Source organism: Erinaceus europaeus, chromosome 19, assembly GCF_950295315.1.
Source record: "Erinaceus europaeus chromosome 19, mEriEur2.1, whole genome shotgun sequence".
Lineage (NCBI taxonomy): Eukaryota > Metazoa > Chordata > Mammalia > Eulipotyphla > Erinaceidae > Erinaceus > Erinaceus europaeus.
The window spans coordinates 49,735,970-49,757,931 of NC_080180.1; the positions used below are offsets into that span (position 1 = coordinate 49,735,970).

At 49.0% G+C, this 21,962-nt stretch overlaps 1 protein-coding gene across 3 annotated transcripts in view; it reads right to left on the minus strand.

The window, feature by feature from the left end:
- Nucleotides 1-18,487: 18,487 nt before the first annotated feature.
- TMEM131L (transmembrane 131 like) overlaps nt 18,488-21,962 on the minus strand; it is a 163,809-nt gene continuing 160,334 nt past the window's right edge. For all 3 annotated transcript variants that reach the window (XM_060178926.1, XM_007529449.3, XM_060178925.1), the window contains exons 34-35: nt 20,060-20,199; nt 18,488-18,904 (exon numbers count right to left, since the gene is read on the minus strand). In XM_060178926.1, coding sequence (XP_060034909.1) covers nt 18,629-18,904; nt 20,060-20,199 — 416 coding nt within the window. In that variant the 3' untranslated portion in view covers nt 18,488-18,628. The remainder of the gene's footprint in view (nt 18,905-20,059; nt 20,200-21,962) is intronic.

Here is a 21,962-nt window from a genome sequence, read left to right on the forward strand (position 1 = left end):
TATTTATTTATTTATTTATTTCCTTTTTTTTTGCCCTTGTTTTCATCATTATTGTGGTTATTATTATTGTTGTTACTGATGTCATTGTTGCCAGATAGGACAGAGAGAAATGGAGAGGAGGGGAAGACACAGAGGAGGAGAGAAAGACGGACACCTGCAGACCTGCCTCACTGATTGTGAAGCAGCCCCCCTGAAGGTGGGGAGCCAGGGGCTCAAACCGGGATCCTCATGCTGGTCCTCGAGTTTCATGCCATGTGTGCTTAACCTGCTGAGCTACAGCCTGACATCCGGAATGCTTGAATTTTAATAGATTTACAAATCCTTGTTGAACATAAAAGCTTGCTCTCAAGGCCAGGAGGTAGCATAGCAGGTTAAGTGCATAGGGTGCGAAACGCAAGGTTCTGCATAAGGATCCTGGTTGGAGCCCCCAGCTCCCCACCTGCAAGGGGGTCGTTTCACAGGTGGTGAAGCAAGTCTGCAGGTGTCTATCTTTCTCTACCCTCTTTATCTCCCCTCCTCCTCTCTCGATTTCTCTCTGTCCTATGCACTGAGCCCCAGTGATAACCCTGGAGGCAAAAAAAAAACCTTGCTATCATTGATTTTAACTCTGGAAATTTCAATCTCAAATCCTAAAGAAAGAGAACAAACTTCTGAACTAGCTCTTCCACAGAAAAAACAAATCAAACCCCCCCCCCCATGAAGACAAGTTGACAACATCAAAGTCAAATGAGGAAAAAGTGCTGAGTCAGTTGACATAATGTTGCTCTGTGTCTCTATCTGAATGAAGAAAGCAGCCTGAGTGAGGTAAGGGGTGAAATGATGTATGTGGGGGACCCTGACTACACACACAAAAATAAGGAGAGGGGAGGAGAAAGAGGAAGGGAAGGAAGGGGAAAGAGACACACACACTTGCCAAGTCCTTCCTCCCCATGCTGATTGTTCCTCTTGTGTTTCTGCTCCTGACACAGCTTCACCCCCCACCCCCAGTTCCTCAGGCTTCACCCAGTCCTGCCCACATCTCCACATCTGCCCTTCTGCTCCTGTGTGTCTTTCCATGCCACCTGCTTCCAGATCCAGCTGTGCACATATCACACACCCCTCGGCCATCCCAACCCCCTCTGACTGCTAGGACCCAGCCTGAGCAAGCAGTGCACCTGCTGGTGTTGGACCTGTGCTTCCACACTGTTCCATGGCCGGCCCCAAATGATGCCTTTAGATCCGGGAAGCCACTGGGAGACTGAGTGTGAGAGTCCCTGACCGCTGTTTCCCCCTCTGTTGTAAGAAAACCACTTCCTCTGAGGCTTAGGGCTGTCACAACCTGCCCTTCTACACTCGCTGGTCCATCAACCTCGTTACCCTCGTCACCAGTCCTGCGCCCTCCCTCTGGCTCACTAATGCTGTGCTCACAGCCCGTGGCCTTTCTCTTCTTCCTAGTACCTTCCAGATGGCCTCACGGTTCCCAGAGGTGACCCTCCGCTACCCTGGGCCCTCAGTTCCCCACTCCCTCCTCCAGGGTGGCCCCTTCAGACATGTCCACCCTCAGAATGGCTACTCCCTGCTCTGCCCCAGCTCATTTCTCAGTCTCCTTCCTTCTCTGTCTTCCTTATTGACCGTCGGTTCTGGCAAACACTTGGCACACGCTGGGGTTCATGGCCTTGGAGCTCACTCTCTCAGTTTTTTTTTTTTTTTTTTTTTGCCTCCAGGATTATTGCTGGGGCTTAGTGCCTACACTATGAATCCACTGCTCCTCGAGGCCATTTTTCCCTTTTTGTTACCCTTGTTGGTACCCTCATTGTTGTCATTATTATTGTTGTCATTACTGTTGTTGTTGGATAGGACAGAGAGAAGTTGAGAGAGGAGGGGAAACAGAGTGGGGGAGAGAAAGACAGACACCTGCAGACCTGCTTCACCACTTGTGAAGCAACCCCCCTACAGATGGGGAGTCTGGGCCTCGAACCGGGATCCTTTTGCCGGTCCTTGCGCTTCACACCATGGACACTTAACCCACTGCGCTACTGCCTGGCCCCCTGCTCTCTCAATTTTACATGGAAATTAGCCCCAAATTTTCTGGAGAGGGGCCCTTTCTCCTTTTTGATATTTTATTTATTTACTTTGGATAAAGATAGAGAAATTGAGGGAGAGTAGGAGAGAGAGATATCTGTAGCACTGCTTCACTGCTCATGAAGCTTTTCCTCCTGCAGGTGGGGGCCGAGGGCTTGAAGCTGGGTCTTTGTGTACTGTAATGAGTGCGCTCAACTGGTTGTGCCACTGCCCGGTCCCCTTTCTCTTGTTTAGAGAGCCCAATCTGAACCTGGCTGAATGTGGAGGTGAAAGGTAAGGTGTTACCTCCTCCCTATCTCTGTCATTCTCCCTCGTTCTATTTCCTCACAATGCAATAATGTAAAGTCTGACACAGAAAGTGCCAGGGAGTCGGGTGGTAGCACAGTGGGTTAAGTGCACATGGCGCAAAGTACAAGGACTGTCAGAAGGATCTGGGTTCGAGCCCCCGGCTCCCCACCTGCAGGGTAGTCGCTTCACAGGCGGTGAAGCAGGTCTGCAGATGTCTCTCTTTCTCTCCCCTCTCTGTCTTCCCCTCCTCTCTCCATTTCTCTCTGTCCTATCTAACCATGACGAAATCAGTAACAACAACAATAATAACTACAACAACAATAAAAAAGGGCAACAAAAGGGAAAATAAATAAATATTTTTTAAAAAGAAAGAAAGTGCCAAACCCTGCCTCCTTGAATCAGACTGCCATTCCTGAGGTGCTGTCAGGGCCAGGAGATAGCTCACCTGGTGGAGTGTATGTCTCACCATGGATAATGCCCAGGGATCAAGTCCCAGCACCATGTGAGAGAGAGAAGCAGAACATCACTCTGGCACATGCAATACCAGGGATTGAACTCAGGACCCATATTTGAGACTCCCAACACTTTATCCACTGCAACACCTCCTGGGCCACAATATAGCTTTTTCTCTTATCTGTCTGTCTGCCTGTCTATCTATCTAGCATTATCAAACAAAAATTCCAGAGGCAACCTCATCTCCTTACTTTCTGTTCCTGTTTCTCTGCACGACAGAGCCCCTTTTCTGAGAGAACTCTGCCACGCCTACTTCCTCAGCCAGCAGGCATTTTGTTAACCACCTCAGACCCTCTTCACCCTCCTCTTGCCACTATCTCCCCACAGCCCCCTAGGCTGGCTGGACCTTTCACTTCACAGAGAAAAATCAAGAAACCCCAATAAACTACCTCAGCGCCTCACTTCCGAATGCCCTCCCATATGCTGCATCTAGACAAGTCCATTGAATGACAGTGTAGTGGAGCCACAAAAGCAAGTCACACAGGGCTGGTGAAATAGCTCACTTGGATAATGCACTGCATTGCCATGTGTCTAAGACCCAGGTTCAAGCCCAGCTCCCACTGCGCTGAAGGAAGCTTTGGTGTGATGGCTTATCTATCTATCTATCTATCTATCTATCTATCTATCTAAAACAAACACACACATACAAACAAAAGCAAGCCAAACAACTTTAAATTCCTAGTGGCTACCTTTTAAAAGGTTAGCAAGAAGATAGGTAAATGATTCAAATTAACTCAAAGGTTAGCAAGAAGACAGGTAAATGATTCAAATTAACTATGAATACATAGTCAGTATGTTTTCAATTATTGAGGTCCTGAAGTTAACTCACCTGGCTGAGCATGTGCCTTGGGTTCAAGTGTCATATCACCAGGGAAAGTACAGTGGTGCTTTGGTCTCTTTCTCTCTCTCAAAGAGTAAAAATCTTGACCCTGCTGTGGGTATGGGTTGACCTACCAACACCCATGTTCAGCAGAGAAGCAGTTACAGAAGCCAGAACTCCCACCTTCTGCACCTCATAAAGAATTTTGCTCCATACTCCCAGAGAGGGAGAGAAATGTTAGGGGAAGATGACCAGAGGGTTCTGAACTCTAATTCCATCAAGACCCACAGAGAGAAGAGAAAAAAAAAGAATGACATTTAGAAGTAGTAACAGGTGTAGGTGTAACTTAGAAAGGAAGAGAAGGCAGGACCATAGAAACAAGTGGGAAATATATATAAATATAAATATTTGTAGAAATAATAGGTGACCCATATCTGTGACCTTGGGAGAGCTACTACAGCTTCCAGTGGAGGGGATGGGGACGCAGAATGCTTGTGGTGGGAATGGTATGGAATTATACTCCTGTTATCTCATAATTTTGTAAATCAATATAAAAACCACTAATAAAAAAATTGACCGGGAGCCAAACGGTGGCGCACCAGGCTGAGCATACATAGTACAAAGTGCGAGGAGGGGAGTGAGGATCACAGTTTGAGCCCCCAGCCCTCCACCTGCAGGGGGGTCATTTCACAAATCGTGAAGCAGGTCTGCTGGTGTCTCTTTCTCCCTATCTTCCCCTCCTCTCTCAATTTCTCTCTGTCCTGTCCAATAAAATGGAAGAAATGGCCAAAATAACAGTGGATTCGTAGTGCAGGCAGTGAGCCCCAGCAATAACCCTTGAGGCAAAAAAAAAAAAGTTGGCCTTGGAGTAGTGGTATTTCATGTGCACAGAGTCCCAGTGTTGCATTAAAAATGCAATGAGATATAGGCAGAAGTTGAAAAACAAGATCAGAAAAGAAAACACAAGTAGAACCTGAACTGGAACTGGTGTATTGCACCAAAGTAAAAGACTCTGGGGTGGGTGGTGGGAGAGTACAGGTCCAAAAAGGATGACAGAGGACCTAATGGGGGTTGTATTGTTATGTGGAAAACTGAGAAATGTCATGCATGTACAAACGATTATATTTACTGTCGACTATAAAACATTAACCCCCCAATAAAGACTTTTTTTAAAAAAATGCAATGAGATAAGTCACGTTGTCTTTCTCCTTGTACAAATCAGGTGTGTTTGGAATCCTTTTTCCCACCTACAACGCGCCTGTACTAAGGCTTCTCGACTGCTGCCTTGCTATGTGCAGCTAGCAGCTGTCATTATGGGACAGTCAAAGTCTAGAATGATCCATTGAGAATGCAAGCCTGTCCACTTCACCCCACCCACCGTGTTTAACATCCCTCTGTGGCTTCCAGAGTGTTCTTAGAATTAGGACGACAACACAGATCACAGTACACAAAGACCTGCAGGGACTTTGCCACTCGGGACAGGACTTCTCGATTTCTCTGCTGTGGAGGCCGTCCTCTGTCACCACCACTTCCACTGACATCACCTGTATCACTATCATCTCCACCTTAATCACTGCCTTGATGTTTGCCACCAAGACTGTCAACTCCATCATTTCTTCTTCTTTTTTTTCCTCCAGAGTTATTGCTGGGGCTTAGTGCCTATACCACAAATCCACTGCTCCTGGAGGCTATTTTTTCCCTTTTGTTGCCCTTATTTTATCGTCGTTGTGGTTATTATTGTTGTTGTTATTGATGTCGCTGTTGGATAGGACAGAGAGGAATGGAGAGAGGAGGGGAAGACAGAGAGGGGGAGAGAAAGATAGACACCTGCTGACCTGCTTCACTGCTTGTGAAGTGACTCCCCTGCAGGTGGGGAGCCAGGGGCTCGAACTGGGATCCTTACTCTGGTCCTTGCATTTTGCACCACGTGCGCTTAACCTGCTGCACTACCGCCCAACCCCCTTCAACTCCATCATTTCTAACTCCTCCATCGTCACCTCCATTGCCACTTCCCTTCACCACCACCACTCACTCCACCAACATCATCCTTTCACCATTTCCATCTAGACCACTTTCATTCTCATCAATTCTACCACAGCTGCCTCCTTCATCACTGTCACCCCGACATCATCTCCACCAGCAACCCCACCCAACTCCCTTCTCACCACGGACAACTCTATCACCACCTCCCCCACCTTCCTTCTCTCCACCATCAATTGCATCATGATCTCCTGCTCTAGGTCTTCCAAACTTTGCTTCCCTTAATCTTCCATCTAGCTGTGGGTCCCTTTTTTCCAGAGCATAAGTCAACCCCTCATGTGATCAATGCCTGTCTTGCTCCCACTAGGCCACAAGCAAGGAGTCTGTCAGACTTAGACATCTACTCCCATTATATCCCCCGGATCTTATACAAAGTAGATGTTTAGTAAAAGCATCTGAATAAGTATATGGACAAACAAACAGAATTGGGGATGGGGACAGGTGGTGACACATCCAGTTAAGTACACATATCACCATGTGCAAGGACCTGGGTTCGAGCCCCTGCTCCCCACCTGCAAGGGTAACGAATGCTTCATGAGCAGTGAAGCAGGTCTGCAGGGGTCTAGCTTTCAGTCCCCCCTACCTCTCCTCCCCTCTCAACTTCCCTCTGTCCTGTCAAATAAAAATAGAAATCAAAAAAAAAAAAAATGGCCTCCAGGAGCAGTGAAATCTGGCACATAGAAGGCCTCAATTATGTAAAAATAAACAAAACTCAGAAGATGTCTGTGAGGGCAGTGTTTTGTCTCCTGGTCCAGGAGGGCTCCAGGGTCACCAGTAAGTCTCTCGGAGGAGAGAGGAAGGGGTGTGACCCTTTCTAGACATGATGGCTGACGACGGTCTCCCTGGCTGCAGGGAAACACAAGCAGCCTTGTTCTGCTTCAGACCTTGACAGACGCTTGCGAAATGGTGCCAGTGCTAGCTGGCCAGAGCTGGGGGGCTGCCCTGCCCTCTGCCCAGGCACAGTCGGGAACCCTACTCTTGCTCAACATGCTTCCTGGAAAGTCCAGAGTCCAGGCTTCGGAAATGAGTGTGTCTGCCGGGGCCGGGCAAGTAGATCAGCAGGTTGAGTGCCAGATTCTTTTTTTTTTTTTAAGATTTTATTTATTTATTAATGAGAAAGATAGGAGGAGAGAGATAAAGAGCCAGACATCACTCTGGTACATGTGCTGCCGGGGATTGAACTCAGGACCTCAGGCTTGAGAGTCTAGTTCCTTAGCCACTGCACCACCTCCCGGACCACAAGTGCCAGAGTCTTGAGACCCCATGGGAGCCCCGTGGGGTCAGCTCTGCTGCTGTGGCTTCTCTCTCTTTGTCTCTGTCTCTCCCTGGCTGTCTAAATGAATGGAAAAGTAGCCCCCACAGCAGGGAAATGATGCATGGAAGGTACCCTAGTCTCTGCAAAGTGAAGAAAGAAGTGCCAAAGTCCCCAGAGGACTAAGCTGCCCCCACATCCAGCACACAGGAGCCAACTTGGGAAAAGGAGGGCAGCGAGGGCCCAGCACCTCGCACGCAAGTGCACATCCGCACTCTAGGAGCTTGCTGGGGGGCTGAGGTGTGGCGCACCCGGTTGAGCGCACACATTACCAGGCGCGACGACCTGGCTCCAAGCCCAGGCTCCCTACTGTCAAGGGGAGAAGCTTCACATGTGGTGAAGTAAGTCTGCAGGTGTCTGTCTCCCTCCCTCCTTCCCTCCCTCCCTCTCCCTCCTCTCTCAATTTCTCTCTGTTCTACTAAATAAAAAGTAGAAAGGGGTGGGACTAAAAGAATGGCCACCGGGAGAGGTGGGTTCATAGTGCCAGCACCAAGCCCCAGCAATTAACTTGGTGGTAATTAAATAAATAAATAAAACATTTTTTAAAGGGTGCCCACCCAGCCCTTGGAAGCCTGAACCACAGAGCAGAAGCAGGACTCAAGTGAACAGGTGATGGCCGGGGGTATCACACAGCACCCCAGTGGCAGGCTGGCACCCCCTCCAGCAGGCTGGCAGACAGAGGCCCAGAGAGACAGACTGCACTGTGAGCTGTGGGTGGGGCCTGAGCTCCAGGCGTCTTGTCTCACATAGCCCAGCTCCTGGCCACTGACTGGGTTTGGCATTGACCCAGCACCAGTCGCCTGGCTGAGAATGTGAGTCCCAGTTCTTCTTATATTTTTGTTTAGATAGAGACAGAGAGGAAGAGAGAGAGAGAGTGAAAGAGACCATAACTCCCAATGTGGTGAGTTATGGCATGGCAAAGCAGGGCACTATCCCAGTGAGCTGTGTCGCCAGCCCCCAGAGTTCCAGCCTTTCCGAGGGTGGCAAGCTTCCCGCAGGCGTGCGTCTGAATGAGGAATAAGTTCTGAGAAATGCTTCAGTGGGAAATTTCATCACTGGGCAAAAGCATCAGAGAGAGTAACTCCACAAACCTTGACAGAAGAGTGATAGCCAGGAGTATCACACACATCCCAGGTGGACAGAAGGACCTCAGTCACAGGCTGGTCCCTCAAGACTCATGTGTCACTGTGCAGCACACAACTGCGGCCAGTCTAGCTGGGGTGGTGATGGATGCCGCAGGGCACTGGGGCCCCTCCCTTATGGGGAGCTGCCTTGAGCCTGGCTCAAGTATTTCTTGGGCCTTCCTTTCTCAGAACTGTAACCTGTTTGGTGACTTCTTGGGACTGTGTCCTGTTTGATGATTTACTGAGGCAGAGACATTGCCTTGGGTACAAAGAAATACACAAAATGACTAGATGGTCCCCATAAAATGGGAAAATGGCCTCCAGGAGCAGTGGATTGATTCGTAGGGCAGGCACCGAGCCCCAGTGATGACTCTGGAGACAAAAAAAAAAATGACTGAGGGTGTAAAGTGACTATTTTTTCAAAAACAAACAAACAAAAAAGGGGGCACTTTGTCACTTCTGACCCCATTCCATGGCCTCAAGACGCTGGGGCCAGGGGATGGGGCATGAGGCGTATTCTCCCACAAGGGGGCGCTGTTCAGCCCAGAGGCAGAGTGGATTGTCTCTACCTTGGTCCCAAAATCAAGGCTGGTGGGAGGGCTTTTGCTACCATCCCAGAGGTGAAGGTCGCAGCTGCGCATGTTCTCTAGGGAGAGAGAAAAGGTCACTGGCTCACAGAGGACCAGAGAAGCCAACAGAGGATTCGGGGGCGGGGCGGGGGGGGGGGGGGGCTCAGGGGAAAACCTCTGGCCATCAGATCCGCCAAGAAAGGCTGATTGTGGAAGAGAATGTGGAGAGTCCTCAGAAAACTCCGAACAGAGAGCATGTTTCCCAGCTCTTCTACTTATAGCTATCTGAGAGGTGTTTGCAGGGCTGGGTGGTGGCGCACCTGGTTGAGCGCACATGTTACAGTGCTCAAGGACCCAGGTTTGAGCCCCTGGTCCCCACGTGGCGGGGGAAAGCTTCACAAGTGGTGAAATAGGGCTGCAGGCTGCAGTGGTGAAGTAAGGCTGCAGTGTCTGTCTCTCCCTCTCTATCCTCTCAATTGCTGGCTGTCTCTATCCAATAAAAAAATAAAGATTAGAAAGTTAAAAAGATATTTGCAGAGGCCCGGCAGGGGTGCACATTACAGTGGTAAGCGCACACATTACAATGTGCAAGGACCAGGTTCAAGCCCCCGGTCCTCACCTGCAGGGGGAAAGCTTCACAAGTGGTGAGGCTGGGCTGCAGGTGTCTCTCTCTGTCTCTCTCCCTTGTTGTTTCCCCTCCTTTTCAATTTCTCTCTGTCTCTATCCAATAATAAATCAATAAAAATTTAAAATTGTTTTAAAGTAAGAAATTCTGGTTAACAGGACCAATCAAAATTAAGACCACACAAAGAAAAGGTATGCAAAACAGCCAAGGAATGAAAGCAAACTTAGCACCCCATGAACAGACAGCTGAACAGAGAATACAGAGCGTTTATTCAGTGGACTACTGCTCCGCAGTAAACAGTGAAACCCTGCCCCTGACACAGTAGGCCAGAACCTAGGGAACAGTCTGCTTAACTGAGATGGACCAGGCAAAGAAAGAAACACCACAGGATTCCACTCCTGAGTCCGTGAAGAAACCAAGCAAGGTTAGAGAGACAACCCTTCAGCTAGGCCTAGGTTTGAGCCCCAGCACATGCACATGGCCTAGGTTTGAGCCCCAGCACCACAGGAGAGGCACAATGGCACTGGAGGAAGCTCTGGTGCTGTGGTCTTTCGATGTCTGTAACTGAGTAAAAACAATGCTCTGGAAGTGGTGATCATGAGCTTTATGTAAGAGGTGGCAGCTCTACAAAAGCAAACAAACAAACAAAAAGCTCTTAGACACTAAGAAGAAAATAGGCGTTCCTCCTAGGGGAGGGGCGAGGGAAAGGAGGAAATCAGGCAACCAGTCGACGTGGTGAACTATAATGAGGTGCACGCAGTTGCTGACGCGAAACGCTTCCCACCTGCAACCTCGCACCTGCTCCAAACAAAGTGACTTCAGTAACAGCACAGGCGGTGATGCAGGGGCAGAGCTCAGGGGAGGTGAAGGGAGAGGACTCTCCAGCCCTTTGTATGAGAGGACACATCCCACTAGGAGGGGCTGTTAGAGGTGCTCACTTCCTGTTTCTAGTCATCAGGGTCTGGTAGTGTGAAGGCAGCACAGAATCCCCCCAGCTCTCCTCCTTTTTTCCTCTTGCCTTTCTCCCTTCCTTCCTTCCTGACTTTTCACTTACCTCACACTCCACAGAGCACCAATCACTGTGGCCACGTGTCCACCAAACTCTTTATTTCACTTTATTTTTATTTGATAGGACAGAGAAAGGTTGAGAGGGAAAGGGGAGAGAGAAAGAGAGAGAGAGAAAGACACCTGCAGCACTGCTTCACAATTTGTGAAGCTTCCCTCCTGTAGGTGGGGAGGAGGGACCTGAACCCTGGTCCTTGAGCATGGTAACGTGTGCGCTCAGCCACCAAGTGCGCCACCAACCAGCCTCGTCCACTGAACTCTTATGCAGTAACTTGCGTGGCCCATACTGAGGGCATTGGTGGAGAGCAAGGTGGAACACAGGAAGCCTCCCACAGGGAGTTTGCGCCAACAACCACACACACCCAAACCCAAAAGCCATTACACCCAAGACCTGAGGCCTGGCAGGGTCAGCTCAGGTCCCATCCCTGACTGCACCTGTCAGGCTACTTCTTCCTACGGTGTGTGTGTGTGTGTGTGTGTGTGTGTGTGTGTGTGTGTGTGTGATGTTGGGAAAATACAAAAGGAAACAAAGGAGAAGCATTCAGTCATCTCCTTTTAGCAATAAGATGGGCTTTTGTCACTGTTCAGTCAACAAAAGACACAGTTGAACCTTGCCAGCTGATGCATGGCTGCCGGCTCAGCCCAGACGCCACATCAAAGAATCCGCAGACGTGTTTTCGCTTTGGGAGGACAAGCCACCTGGTTTCCCCTGGGCTAGTCTGGTCTTAGCTCACATCTCGGGCACTGAGGGGTGACCAGTCCCACTCTACCATCACCTTCTAGTGGGCCCTGCAATGAGTAGCAAGGCACCATTTTGACAAGGCCCCTCTCTCCTCAGAGCTCTAGTACCAGCCGGCCCAGAGATGACGCCTTTGTTTGTGTGTGGTGTTTCCTCCAAGCTGTGTCACGTTAAGGGAGTGAGCTAGTCATCATTTCAACATGTAGGTAACATCTACCTCCTGTGTCGGTTGGTTGTATGATTCTCACCTCCCCAGGCCCAACTGCTTTTTTTTTTTTTTTGGATAGAGAGAGAGTGAGAGGGACCACAGCACTGACGCTCACCTCAGTGAAGTGGGGGTCTGGGCTCAAGCCTCGGTCTCATACATGGCAAAACAGCACTACCCAAGTGAAATATTTCCCCAGCCCTTCCTATCACCTCTGATTCCATTTGCTCCCTGTCACTGGCCTCTGTTCTTGTCTTTGAGCATGCAGAACCAACTCTCCCACTGTGTGCTTCCTGCTCCCTTTGACTGGAAGGGCCAGGCACCCCCAGGTGGGAACCATCATGCTACTCCAGACTCCCCCACATGTGTTGCCCTGCCCACCCACACCGGGGAGCACCCCCAGGTGCCCCTTGTCTCCTTACCAGTCCTTTCAGTGAAGATGGAAAGTGAGAAAAGCAGTTCACAGAACAGTATCTATGCCCTATTTTCGTCAAAATACAGACACACAACTCTAGAAGGAAACAGCAACTGTTTGGTGTTTCTTAGTGGCTGGCAACACACATTGCAGTGATTTTCAGTTTTTTCCTTTTGTTTATTCATAGACAAACAACAAAGGCAAGTGCTACTTATTATCTCCCTTTTTTTGTTGTCATTGGGGCTTCATTGCCTCAGTCAACTTTTCTGTTTTTTTTTTCAGAGAAAAAGAGACACAGAGACAGAGGGAAAGATACCACAGCACCAAAGCTTCTCCTCAGTGCAGTGGGGGCGGAGCTCAGACCTGGGTCATGTGCATGGCAAAGCAGGTGTACTGTCCAGGTGAGCTAACTTCTGGCCCTCGACTTATTGTTTTAAAAAACAGTCTTGGAAACAGCTCAGATGTCCAGTGACAGATGAGTGGTGAAAATAGTTCAGCTGTCAAAAATGATGTGATCTCCTTTGCTTCATCCTAGGTGGAACTTGAAGGCATTATGTTAAGTGAGATAAATGCAAAAGGAAAGGACAAATATCAGATAAAATCACTTATATGTGGAACTTAATAGACCAGAAAAGAAGAACACAAAGTGAAACTTGGGCAGGACAAAGTAAAAGACCCTGGGGAGGAAGCACAAAGGATCATGGGATATTGATGTGCCTACATGTCAACAACAATATTGTAAGCCACTACCCCCCCAATGAAATGAGAGGGGGGGGAAGGAGAGAAAGTCAGTCTAGGTTCAAATTATTTTATTTATTTATTTATTTATTTATTTATTTATTTATTTTCTTTAACCAAAGCATTGCTCAGCTCTTATGGCTTATGGTAGTGCTGGAGATTGAACCTGTGACTTCAGAGCCTTAGGCATAAAAGTCTGTTGCAGAACCATTATGCTGTCTCCTTAGGCTGGATTGAAACATTGATATCACATAAAAAGTCACACCACAGGGGGACAAGAGCAAATCCAGTGGGAAGAAGAAAAGCAGAGAAAACGGTAAGGGTTGCAGACTGAGACACCAGTGCCACTTCCAAGGCGACATTTCTGGTTGGTCTCCAGAAAGGATGTTGAGTGGCCTTTGCTGGCCTGTGTTTCTCTCACCCTGTGTGCCAACTTCTCCATTCCTGCAGGCTGCCTGGCCTGCCTTCAATGGCTCGAATAATCCTCAGGGCTGTTTGGACGCTCTTCTCAAACCAGCTGAGAAAACCAAGACCCTCCGAGTTGCTTCTGCCTGGATCCCCCTCCCTCAGCCCTTGAACTTGATTAGACTTTGCTTTCCATCAGGATGCCAGTATTTAATCTCCCACACCGCTACCTATTTTGCAAACTTCTGTTTCAGTTTTCACCCATCCCTGAGTCCATTCATGTTTGCCGAGCTGTCGGACTATCTAGGGACTCTGAAACCTTGTTTCTAGGCGGCTGTCCAGTTGTCAGCACCTACGTGTGCCTGCGGCCATATGTTGTGTTCTTCTGAGATGTGGGCAATGCACATGAATTCCCAGATGCAGGCTAGGCTCCCTGCGGGATGGATGAAACCCCAGTACCTGTGCTGTGGACTTGGTTTCCCTATATTTGAGAGCCCAATGCTGGTACCATGGGAATCAACATTGGACTTTGAGGAACCCCCCTGGCTCCCAGTGAGGGTGGGATGGGGTAGGTTTCGTGACAGACTTGTATAGGTAGTGGAGGATCTTTTCCCCAGAAAGAGGCCCACGACCCCACAGACCTGCCTGGTGAATGTGGGCCCACAGCTGAGGGCTATGAAAAATCTGACACAGTCGGAGGCCAGGCACATAGTACAAAGTGTACATAGTATGAAGCGCAAGGACCCATGCAAGGATCTGGGTTCAAACCCCTGGCTCCCTACCTGCAGGGGGATGCTTCACAATTGGTGAAGCAGATCTGCAGGTGTCTACCTTCCTCTCTCCCTCTCTACGTCCCCCTCCCAATTTCTTTCTGTCCTGTCCAATAAAATGGAAAAGATGGCTGCCGGGAGCAGTGGGTTCATAGTGCTGACACCAAGCCCCAGCAATAACCCTGGAGGCAAACAAACAAACAAACAAACAACAACAACAAAAAAAAACCACTGTCTAAAAACGGGCTTTTACAAAAGGCAAAGGCTTTATCGCAGTTCTGAGTGCAAGAAGGAAGTGTCATCTGGGCTTGCTTGGGGGGTCACTTTGCTACAGCGGCACAACCCAGTCTATGCCAACCAAGACAAAATCAATTTTTTTCATCATTTGTGAAGTGACCTCCCTGCAGCTGGGGAGCCAGGGCCAGAACCCGGATCCTAACGTCTGTCCTTGAGCTTCTTGCTATATGCGCTTAATCCGATGTGCTACTGCTCGGCCTCCCACAAAGTTAATTTAGAATCATTATCACAGTGGTTGTTTTGCCAGCCAGGGCTTCATACCTGTATAATTCCATTTCTCTGGAGAATTGTGTTTCTCTTTTTTCAACTAAGACACAAAGAGAGATAGAGACAGGGAGAGGAGAGATACCACAGCACTCTTTCACTGTCCATGGAGCCCACATTCCCACTAGGAAGAACTCTGAAAACATGACCCCAACAAAGGTCTTGAGATGAGGACAGTTATCCAAGGGGACCCACTCGACCCACAGAGTGCTCAAAACAAGACCAGTCCCAGCTGGGGTCACAGCAAGAGAAGCTATAATGGGCATAGGGTCAGAGGGGTGCTGGGTGCTGGCTGTGAAGATAGGGGAGGGGCACAGTCAGCCACGGGGTGGCATCCAGAAGCCAGAGAAGCCAAGGACGAATAGAGCTCCTCCTGGTCCTGCACGAAGGCCCAGGCACCCTGGTACTAGCCCCTGAGAGACTCCTGTCAGGTTACTATCCAACAGAGCTGAGAGGTGATGATGACCTGTTATACTTTATGCCCCTCAGTCTGTGGGGATTTTTTTTTCATTTTTATAGCAGCAATAAAGAAAGAACACCTGCCATAAGCTCTCTCCATTTGCACTTCTTTTTAAAGCTTTCTATTAGTGATACGGTTCTAGTTTACAAGAGTCGAAAATTGCAGGGACAGAGTTCCATAGCACACCCACAACCACAGTTCTGCGACCCACAATAACCTCCAAAGTTCTTTTATTTTATTGGGGGAGGGGTTAATGGTTTACAGACAACAGTAAATACAGTTTTGCTACAGCTATACAATTTGTTTTCTTTTTTTTGTTTGCTTGCTTTTGACATTTCAAATTTTTAAAATTTCTTTATTGGGGGATTAATGTTTTACATTCAAAAGTAAATACAATAGTTAGTAAATGCATAACTTTTCCCAGTTTTCCACATAACAATTTAACCCCCACTAGGTCCTCCTCTGCCATCATGTTCCAGGATCTGAACCCTTCCTCACACCCCGGAGTCTTTTACTTTGGTGCAATACATCAACTCCAGCCCAAGTTCTGCTTTGCATTTTCTCTTCTAATCTTGTTTTTCAACTTCTGCCTATGAGTGAGATCATTCCATATTCACCTTTGTTTCTGATTTACCTTACCTAACATAATTCCTTCAAGCTCCATCCAAGATGGGCTGAAAATGGTGAAATCAATTTTTAACTTGAGTAGTATTCCATTGTGTATATATACTACTACTTACTCAGCCACTCATCTGTTGTTGGACACCTGGGTTGCTTCCAGGTTTTGGCTATTACAAATTGTGCTGCTTTGAACATAGGTTTACACAAATCTTTTTGGATGGGTGTGTTGGGTTCCTTAGGATATATCCCCAGGAGAGGAATTGCAGGATCATAGGGTAGGTCCATTTCTAGCCTTCTGAGAGTTCTCCAGACTGTTCTCCACAGAGGTTGGACCAATTTACATTCCCACCCAATTTACATTCTGGGGTTCCTTTGCCCCCAGACCCTCTCCTGCATCTGTTGTTGCTATTGTTTTTGATGTCACATGGGTGGTTCAGAATTCCTGTGGGTGGCCTGGGCCCATTTGCACTCTGTTCCAATCTCAACTGTTCCTCCACAGTCGGTCTGTCGGGGAGGAGGATGAAGAGTTCCTGCTCACTCAGGTTCAGGTCTAGGCCTCCTCCCCTCCTCAGCACCCTGCAAGCTGCAAGGAAACCCCTCAGGTCCCATCCCTCCCCTCAGCACATGGCTCAGTTCACCTCATCTCTGACCCTCTCTCATTCCCTCACTCCGGCAGGGACAGCCAGAGGATGCCAGGGACTGTCATTCACCAACTCAGCGGCCACAATATCCTCACCTGGTCTGTCCCCGCCTCTTGACACTGTCCAGGGCTTCCTCCGGCCACCGTGGCAACTCTCTCCATCTTCTCTGTGGCCGCCTCTTCTAACTAGGACTCAGCCTCCAAGATTCTTCCATTGTGACACTATTTCTCTGCGGTGCCAGGGCCCTGCGCATGTGCAATTTCACCACTTCATGTCATTCCTTTCACTGATTTTATTTCAGAGAGGGAGGGAGAGGAAGAGACACCACAGCACTGGGCCTGGTTTCAGGGCTGTGGTACTGTTGTGTAGTGCTGGGGCTCAAACCCAGGCAGTAAACACAGCAAAACACATGACCCACTAGGTAGCATGTCTCCCAGACTCCAAGATCCCATCCCAGATTTATAACACACCTGCCCTCTTTGCAGCAGCAGCACCCCCCTCACACACATATACACACACACCCATGACCAGGAGAAATTCAAACCATGGGAGGGGAAAACAATATAAATGGTTCTGTGGAAAAGACTTTCCTGCCTGAGGCTCCAAAGTTCCAGGTTCAGTCCAAAGCACCACTGTAAGCCAGAGCTGAGTAGTGCTCTGGTCTCTAACTCACTGATGAAAATAAATATTTAAAAAAAAACAAGTATGAACTGAAATAATTAGACCATATGTATCTTGTAACCTTTTGTCTCTCCCAGTATATTCCTACAAATCTTTATTGGTTTGACTATTTCCATCTTTACTGAGGTAAAGCCAACAATAAAATTACAATATATTTGAAATGTACAGTTTAAGGCAGGGGAGAGACAGCACACAGAGTATGTAAAAATACTTCCTTGCCTGAATCTCCAATGTCCCAGATTCGATCCCCAGCACCACTGTAAGCCAGAGCTGAGCAGTGCTCTGGTGGAAACAAACCCATTTCCACAACAAAATCTCTTCTGCTATGTTGCCAAAAAGAAATGTAAAATTAAGATTTTTATTAAAAGTTAAAAACGCTGGACCCGGTGCAGCGGCGTGCCTGGTTGAGCACACCCATTACAATGCCAAGGACTCAGGTTCAAGCCCCTGGTTCCCACTTGCATGAAGGAAGTTTCACAAGCGGTGAAGCAGTGCTGCAGGGGTCTCTCTTTCTTCCTATTTCCCACTACAGGTGTCTCTTTCCCCCTATCTCCCCATCCGTTTCTGTCTCTATGCAACATGTAATAGATAAATGAATAAGTGGCTTTTTTTTTGTTTGCCTCCAGGGTTATTGCTGGGGCTCGGTGCCTGCACCATGAATCCACTGCTCCTGGAGGCCATTTTTCCCCCTTTTGTTGCCCTTGTTGTTGTAGCCTTGTTGTGGTTATTATTGTTATTGTTGATGTCGTTTGTTGTTGGATAGGACAAAGAGAAGTGGAGAGAGGAGGGGAAGACAGAGAGGGGGAGAGAAAGACAGACACCTGCAGACCTGCTTCAATGCCTGTGAAGCGGCTCCCCTGCCGGTGGGGAGCCGAGGGCTCAAACCAGGTTCCTTACGCCGGTCCTTGCACTTGGCGCCACGTACGCTTAACCTGCTGTGCTACCGCCCAATCCCCAATAACTGGCTTTAAAAAAAAAGTTAAAATGTTATCTAAGTTTACAAATGTAGATAGCCCCGCCTTCCTGGGGTTTCTCCAGTCAGCAGTAATAGGCTAAAATCCCGTCTGGCCAACCTGAAACACCCATGTGGAGTGTGAGCCTGTTCTAAAGGAAGACATATGCTTACCGGGCTGTCTCTGCTCCGCCGCCTCCCCACTGACTAGCCCAAAGGAGAGCAGCCTCTGTCATGAACACGGGCTTCTCGTTTTTGCCTCAGTGGGCATGAGCAGCTGGGCCAGCCTTGAACCCCTGGGACCCCAGCCAGTCCAGCTGAAACCCCCTGCCCCACTGCCCCCCTCAGTTCTCACCACTGTGCTCCCGCCAAACAGAGAGCTTGCAAACCCAGGAGCAACGACAGCAGAATCTCTGAGAATGGCATCTGACCAAGTGCATTCTTTTTTCAATGAGTTGATTAATTCTGATAGAAACAGAGAAACTGAGAGGGGAGCGGGAGATAGAGAGGGAGGGAGACAGAGACAACCTGCAGCCCTGCTTCACCACTTGGGAAGCTTCTGTCCTGCATGAGGGGTACAGGGGCTTGAACCCCAATCAAACAGGTGTGTGGCTGCCCTGCCTCTTCCTCTTCTCCTTCTTCTGCTTTTGTAAATTCTGCAAGCTCGATGAGGGTTTCTGATGCTCTCGGAAGAACCCCACCAGCCACTCCTCTCCCAGCTCCTTCTCAGAAGTCGCCCTTGTTAGATGGACCCACTGGGTGCATGCCAGGGAATGTTTCTTAGAAGACTTACGAAGCCACAGCAGACCAACGCTGTGCCTACTACTGATAGGAAGAGACCGTCGGGGAAAAAAAAAATAGAAAGCACCTCAGTTTTGTATAAAAAAAAAAAAAAGATTTATTTATTTTTTTCATACAAAAGTGCCAAAATATCCACCAAGGTCGTAATCTATCTCGACAATCAGTTGACGCTAGAAACCCAAACGCAAGGCTCTTTATTCACAGTGGGGCCCGGCCGGCCTGTCACACGTTCCCGCAGTAGCTCGAGTCCCTGGACAGCGGGAAGCTGGCACTGCGGTTGGCCGTGCTGGTCCAGATGTCCAGGTTCATGTAGGCACGGAACGGGTTGAAGCCCGGGCAGTACTCCTTACACACGACCGCCTGGTTCTCCACGTGCGCTGCGTGCTCCGATGGGGCGCTGGTGGCACAGCAGTTTTCATACACGTCACTTTGGGGGGCCCAGATGGACCCAAACAGTCCAGACATTGGAGACAAGCTTCGGGTGCTTGTGAGGTAGGGCTGGAGTGAAAAGGAGGAGGGGCAACACGTTAAGGAAGCAGCAACAGGCTGAGGAGATAGCATGATGGTTCTGTAATAGACTCTCATGCCTGGGGGCTGGGCAGTAGTGCAGCGGGTTAAGCGCATACACTGAGAAGCACAAGAACCCGCACAAGGATCCCGGTTTGAGCCCCCGGTTCCCCACCTGCAGGGGAGTCGCCTCACAAGCGGTGAAGCAGGTCTGCAGGTGTCTATCTTTCTCTCCCTCTCTCTATCTTCCCCTCCTCTCTCCGTTTCTCTCTGTCCTATCCAACAATAGCATTAACAACAATGGAAATAAGATGGCCACCAGGAGCAGTGGATTTGTAGTGCAGGCTTGAACCCAGGTCCTCACATATTGTGGGACCTGCACTCCAGTGGGTGAGCTATCTCCTAGAATCAAGCTTCTTCTTCCAGAAATACGTATTTTTTAATTGCAAGACAGAATACACCACTCCATCATATGCAGCACTGGGGACTGAGCCCAGGGCCTCAGGTAGGCTTGTGCTCTACTGCGGGCTGGCCACATAGCTCAGTTAGATAGTGCGCTGCTTTGTCCTGTGTGTGACCCAGGTTTGAGGCTGGCCCGTACTGCACTGAAGGAAGCTTTGGTGCTGTAGTAGTCTCTCTCTCTCTCTCTGCCTCTGTTTTGAAAAAAAAGGAAGAGAGAAACAGAAAAAATAAAGGGAAAAGAAAAAAAGAAAGAAGGAAGGAAGGCAGGCAGGCAGGCAGGGGAAGAGAGAGCGAGTACAAGACAAGCACCCTGTGCGGGTGGAGCAGTGCTGAGTGGATATGGGGGTGGGGGCAGGGGCTTCCTGGGAACAGACAAGGAGCCCTGGGACCCAGCACTGAGCACTGACCTACCCCATCTCCCCAGGACTTGCATGTCAGCTCTTCTCACAGGGCAAGAAGAGGCGGACTGCACACATGCAGCTGGGGGCAGAGGGCCTCAACGCTGCCCCAGTTCTACTTTCTGTACACATGGTCACTTGAGCGTGTCTCTGGGGATGTCTCTTACTTCACCTCTTCCAGCCCTCAGCATCTGACTGCAGGCTGGATTCCCCCAGGGGGTGCCAGCACGGGGCCCCTGGTGAAAGTGGCGGCTGCAGGAACTCTGGGCTTGGGGCACTGACTGACCTGAGAGCTGATGAGGCCGGCGTGGCCCCAGGCGGTCGGCAGGTTGGGGGCGCTGTTCCAGGCAGGCTGCGAGCCGGGGTCGATGAAGTTGGGCTGGACTTCAGCCGGGCAGGGGAAGCCGTTGGGATAGTTCATGTTTTCTATGGCAAATGGGAGACATGACATTAGCTAGATAAACGGGCGGGTGGCGAAAACCGAACACTTTCTGCACTCACACTGTGAGGGTGAGGAGGGCCGTGCCCCTGACGTTGTTCAGGTCACAACTGCTCCTCAGAGGAGCGGGGTGGTGGCGCACCCAGTAGAGTGCACATGCTATGACACTCACAGACCTAGGTTCAAACCTCCAGCCCCCACTTGCAGGTGGTGGGGGACAGGGGCAAGAGAGCTTCACGGGTGGTGAAGCAGGTCTACAGGTGTCTCTTCTGCTTTCCCTATCTCCCACATCCTTCTCAATTTCTCTCTGTCTTAGCAAAAAAAAAAAAATTAAATTAAATTAAAGAGTTGTGTGTGTGTGTGTGGGTGGGTGGGGGGAATGGCCTCTAGGAGCAGTGGATTCATTATGCAGGCACTAAACCCCAACAATAACCCTGGTGGCAAAACAAACAAACAAACAAACACCACCAGGAGGAGACAGGCGGTGGCACACCTGGTACAGCACACATGTTACAGTGCACAAGGACCTGGGTTCAAGCTCCTGGTCCCCACCTGCAGGGGGAAAGCTTCACAAGTAGTGAAGCAGGGATGCAGGTGTCTCTCTACCTCTCTATCTCCTCCTTTCTTCTCGATTTCCAGCTGTCTCTATCCAATAAATAAAGATAATTTAAAAAAAAAACAAAAAACGGGAAAACAAACAAAAAAGCTTCTCACTGTAATCATTATCTGGGAAGCCCTCACTGAGGAGTCTTCTGGGCTGGGGTTTCTGTATTTCTTCACGAAACACTAATATCTCTAATACAAACACTGTATTAGACAGTAGGGGTGAGCACACAGACTGTAGATTCTACAAGTAAAACATGGAATCTAAGCAGAAAATACTGTGACAGCAGCAAAGGCTTTTATTGATTTTTATAGTGGCAACATTCTCACCAGTTCTTAGAGTTTAACCAGTGGTCATGCCAACCTCTGCCAATGTCATACTGACCATATGGGCCTGCACAAGTAACAGCACACTTCTCAGAACCCACACACCTAAAAGAATAAAACACTGGCCTCACAGTCTGAGGAAGTTACCACAGCACCCCCTGGTGGTAAGCTGGAGCACTGCTTACCACAAGAATCCAGGTGACTATCAAGCTAATAGGCGCTTGCTCCTGAAAAAGCAGCAATGAGGGGCCGGGCTGTGAGGCACCCAGTAGGGTGTTTCTGTCACAGTGCACAAGCACCAGGGTTCAAAAAGACCCTGGTCCCCACCTGCAGTGGAAGAAACTCACTAGTGGGTGAGGCAATGCTATAGGTGTCTCCTCTATTTCTCTCTTCCCTTTCAATTTTTCTCTATTAAAAAACAAATAAAGAAATAAGTAAGTAGTTGGGAGCTGGGCAGTAGTGCAGCAGGTTAAGCGCACGTGGCGCCAAGCACAAGGACCGGCGTTAAGGATCCGGTTTGAGTCCCCGGCTCCCCACCTGCAGGGGAGTCGCTTCACAGGCGGTGAAGCAGGTCCGCAGGTGTCTTTCTCTCCCCGTCTTCCCCTCCTCTCTCCATTTCTCTCTGTCCTATCTAACAACGACATCAATAACAACAACAACAAGTACAACGACAATAAAAATCAACAAGGGCAACAAAAGGGAAAATAAATATAAAAAATTTTTTTAAAAATGAGAAAATGCCACTAGGCTATACTGTGTAACAGGAGTATTTTCCAATTTGCTGGGAGAATCTCATCTCTTGCTGTCTATGGCTGTGGAT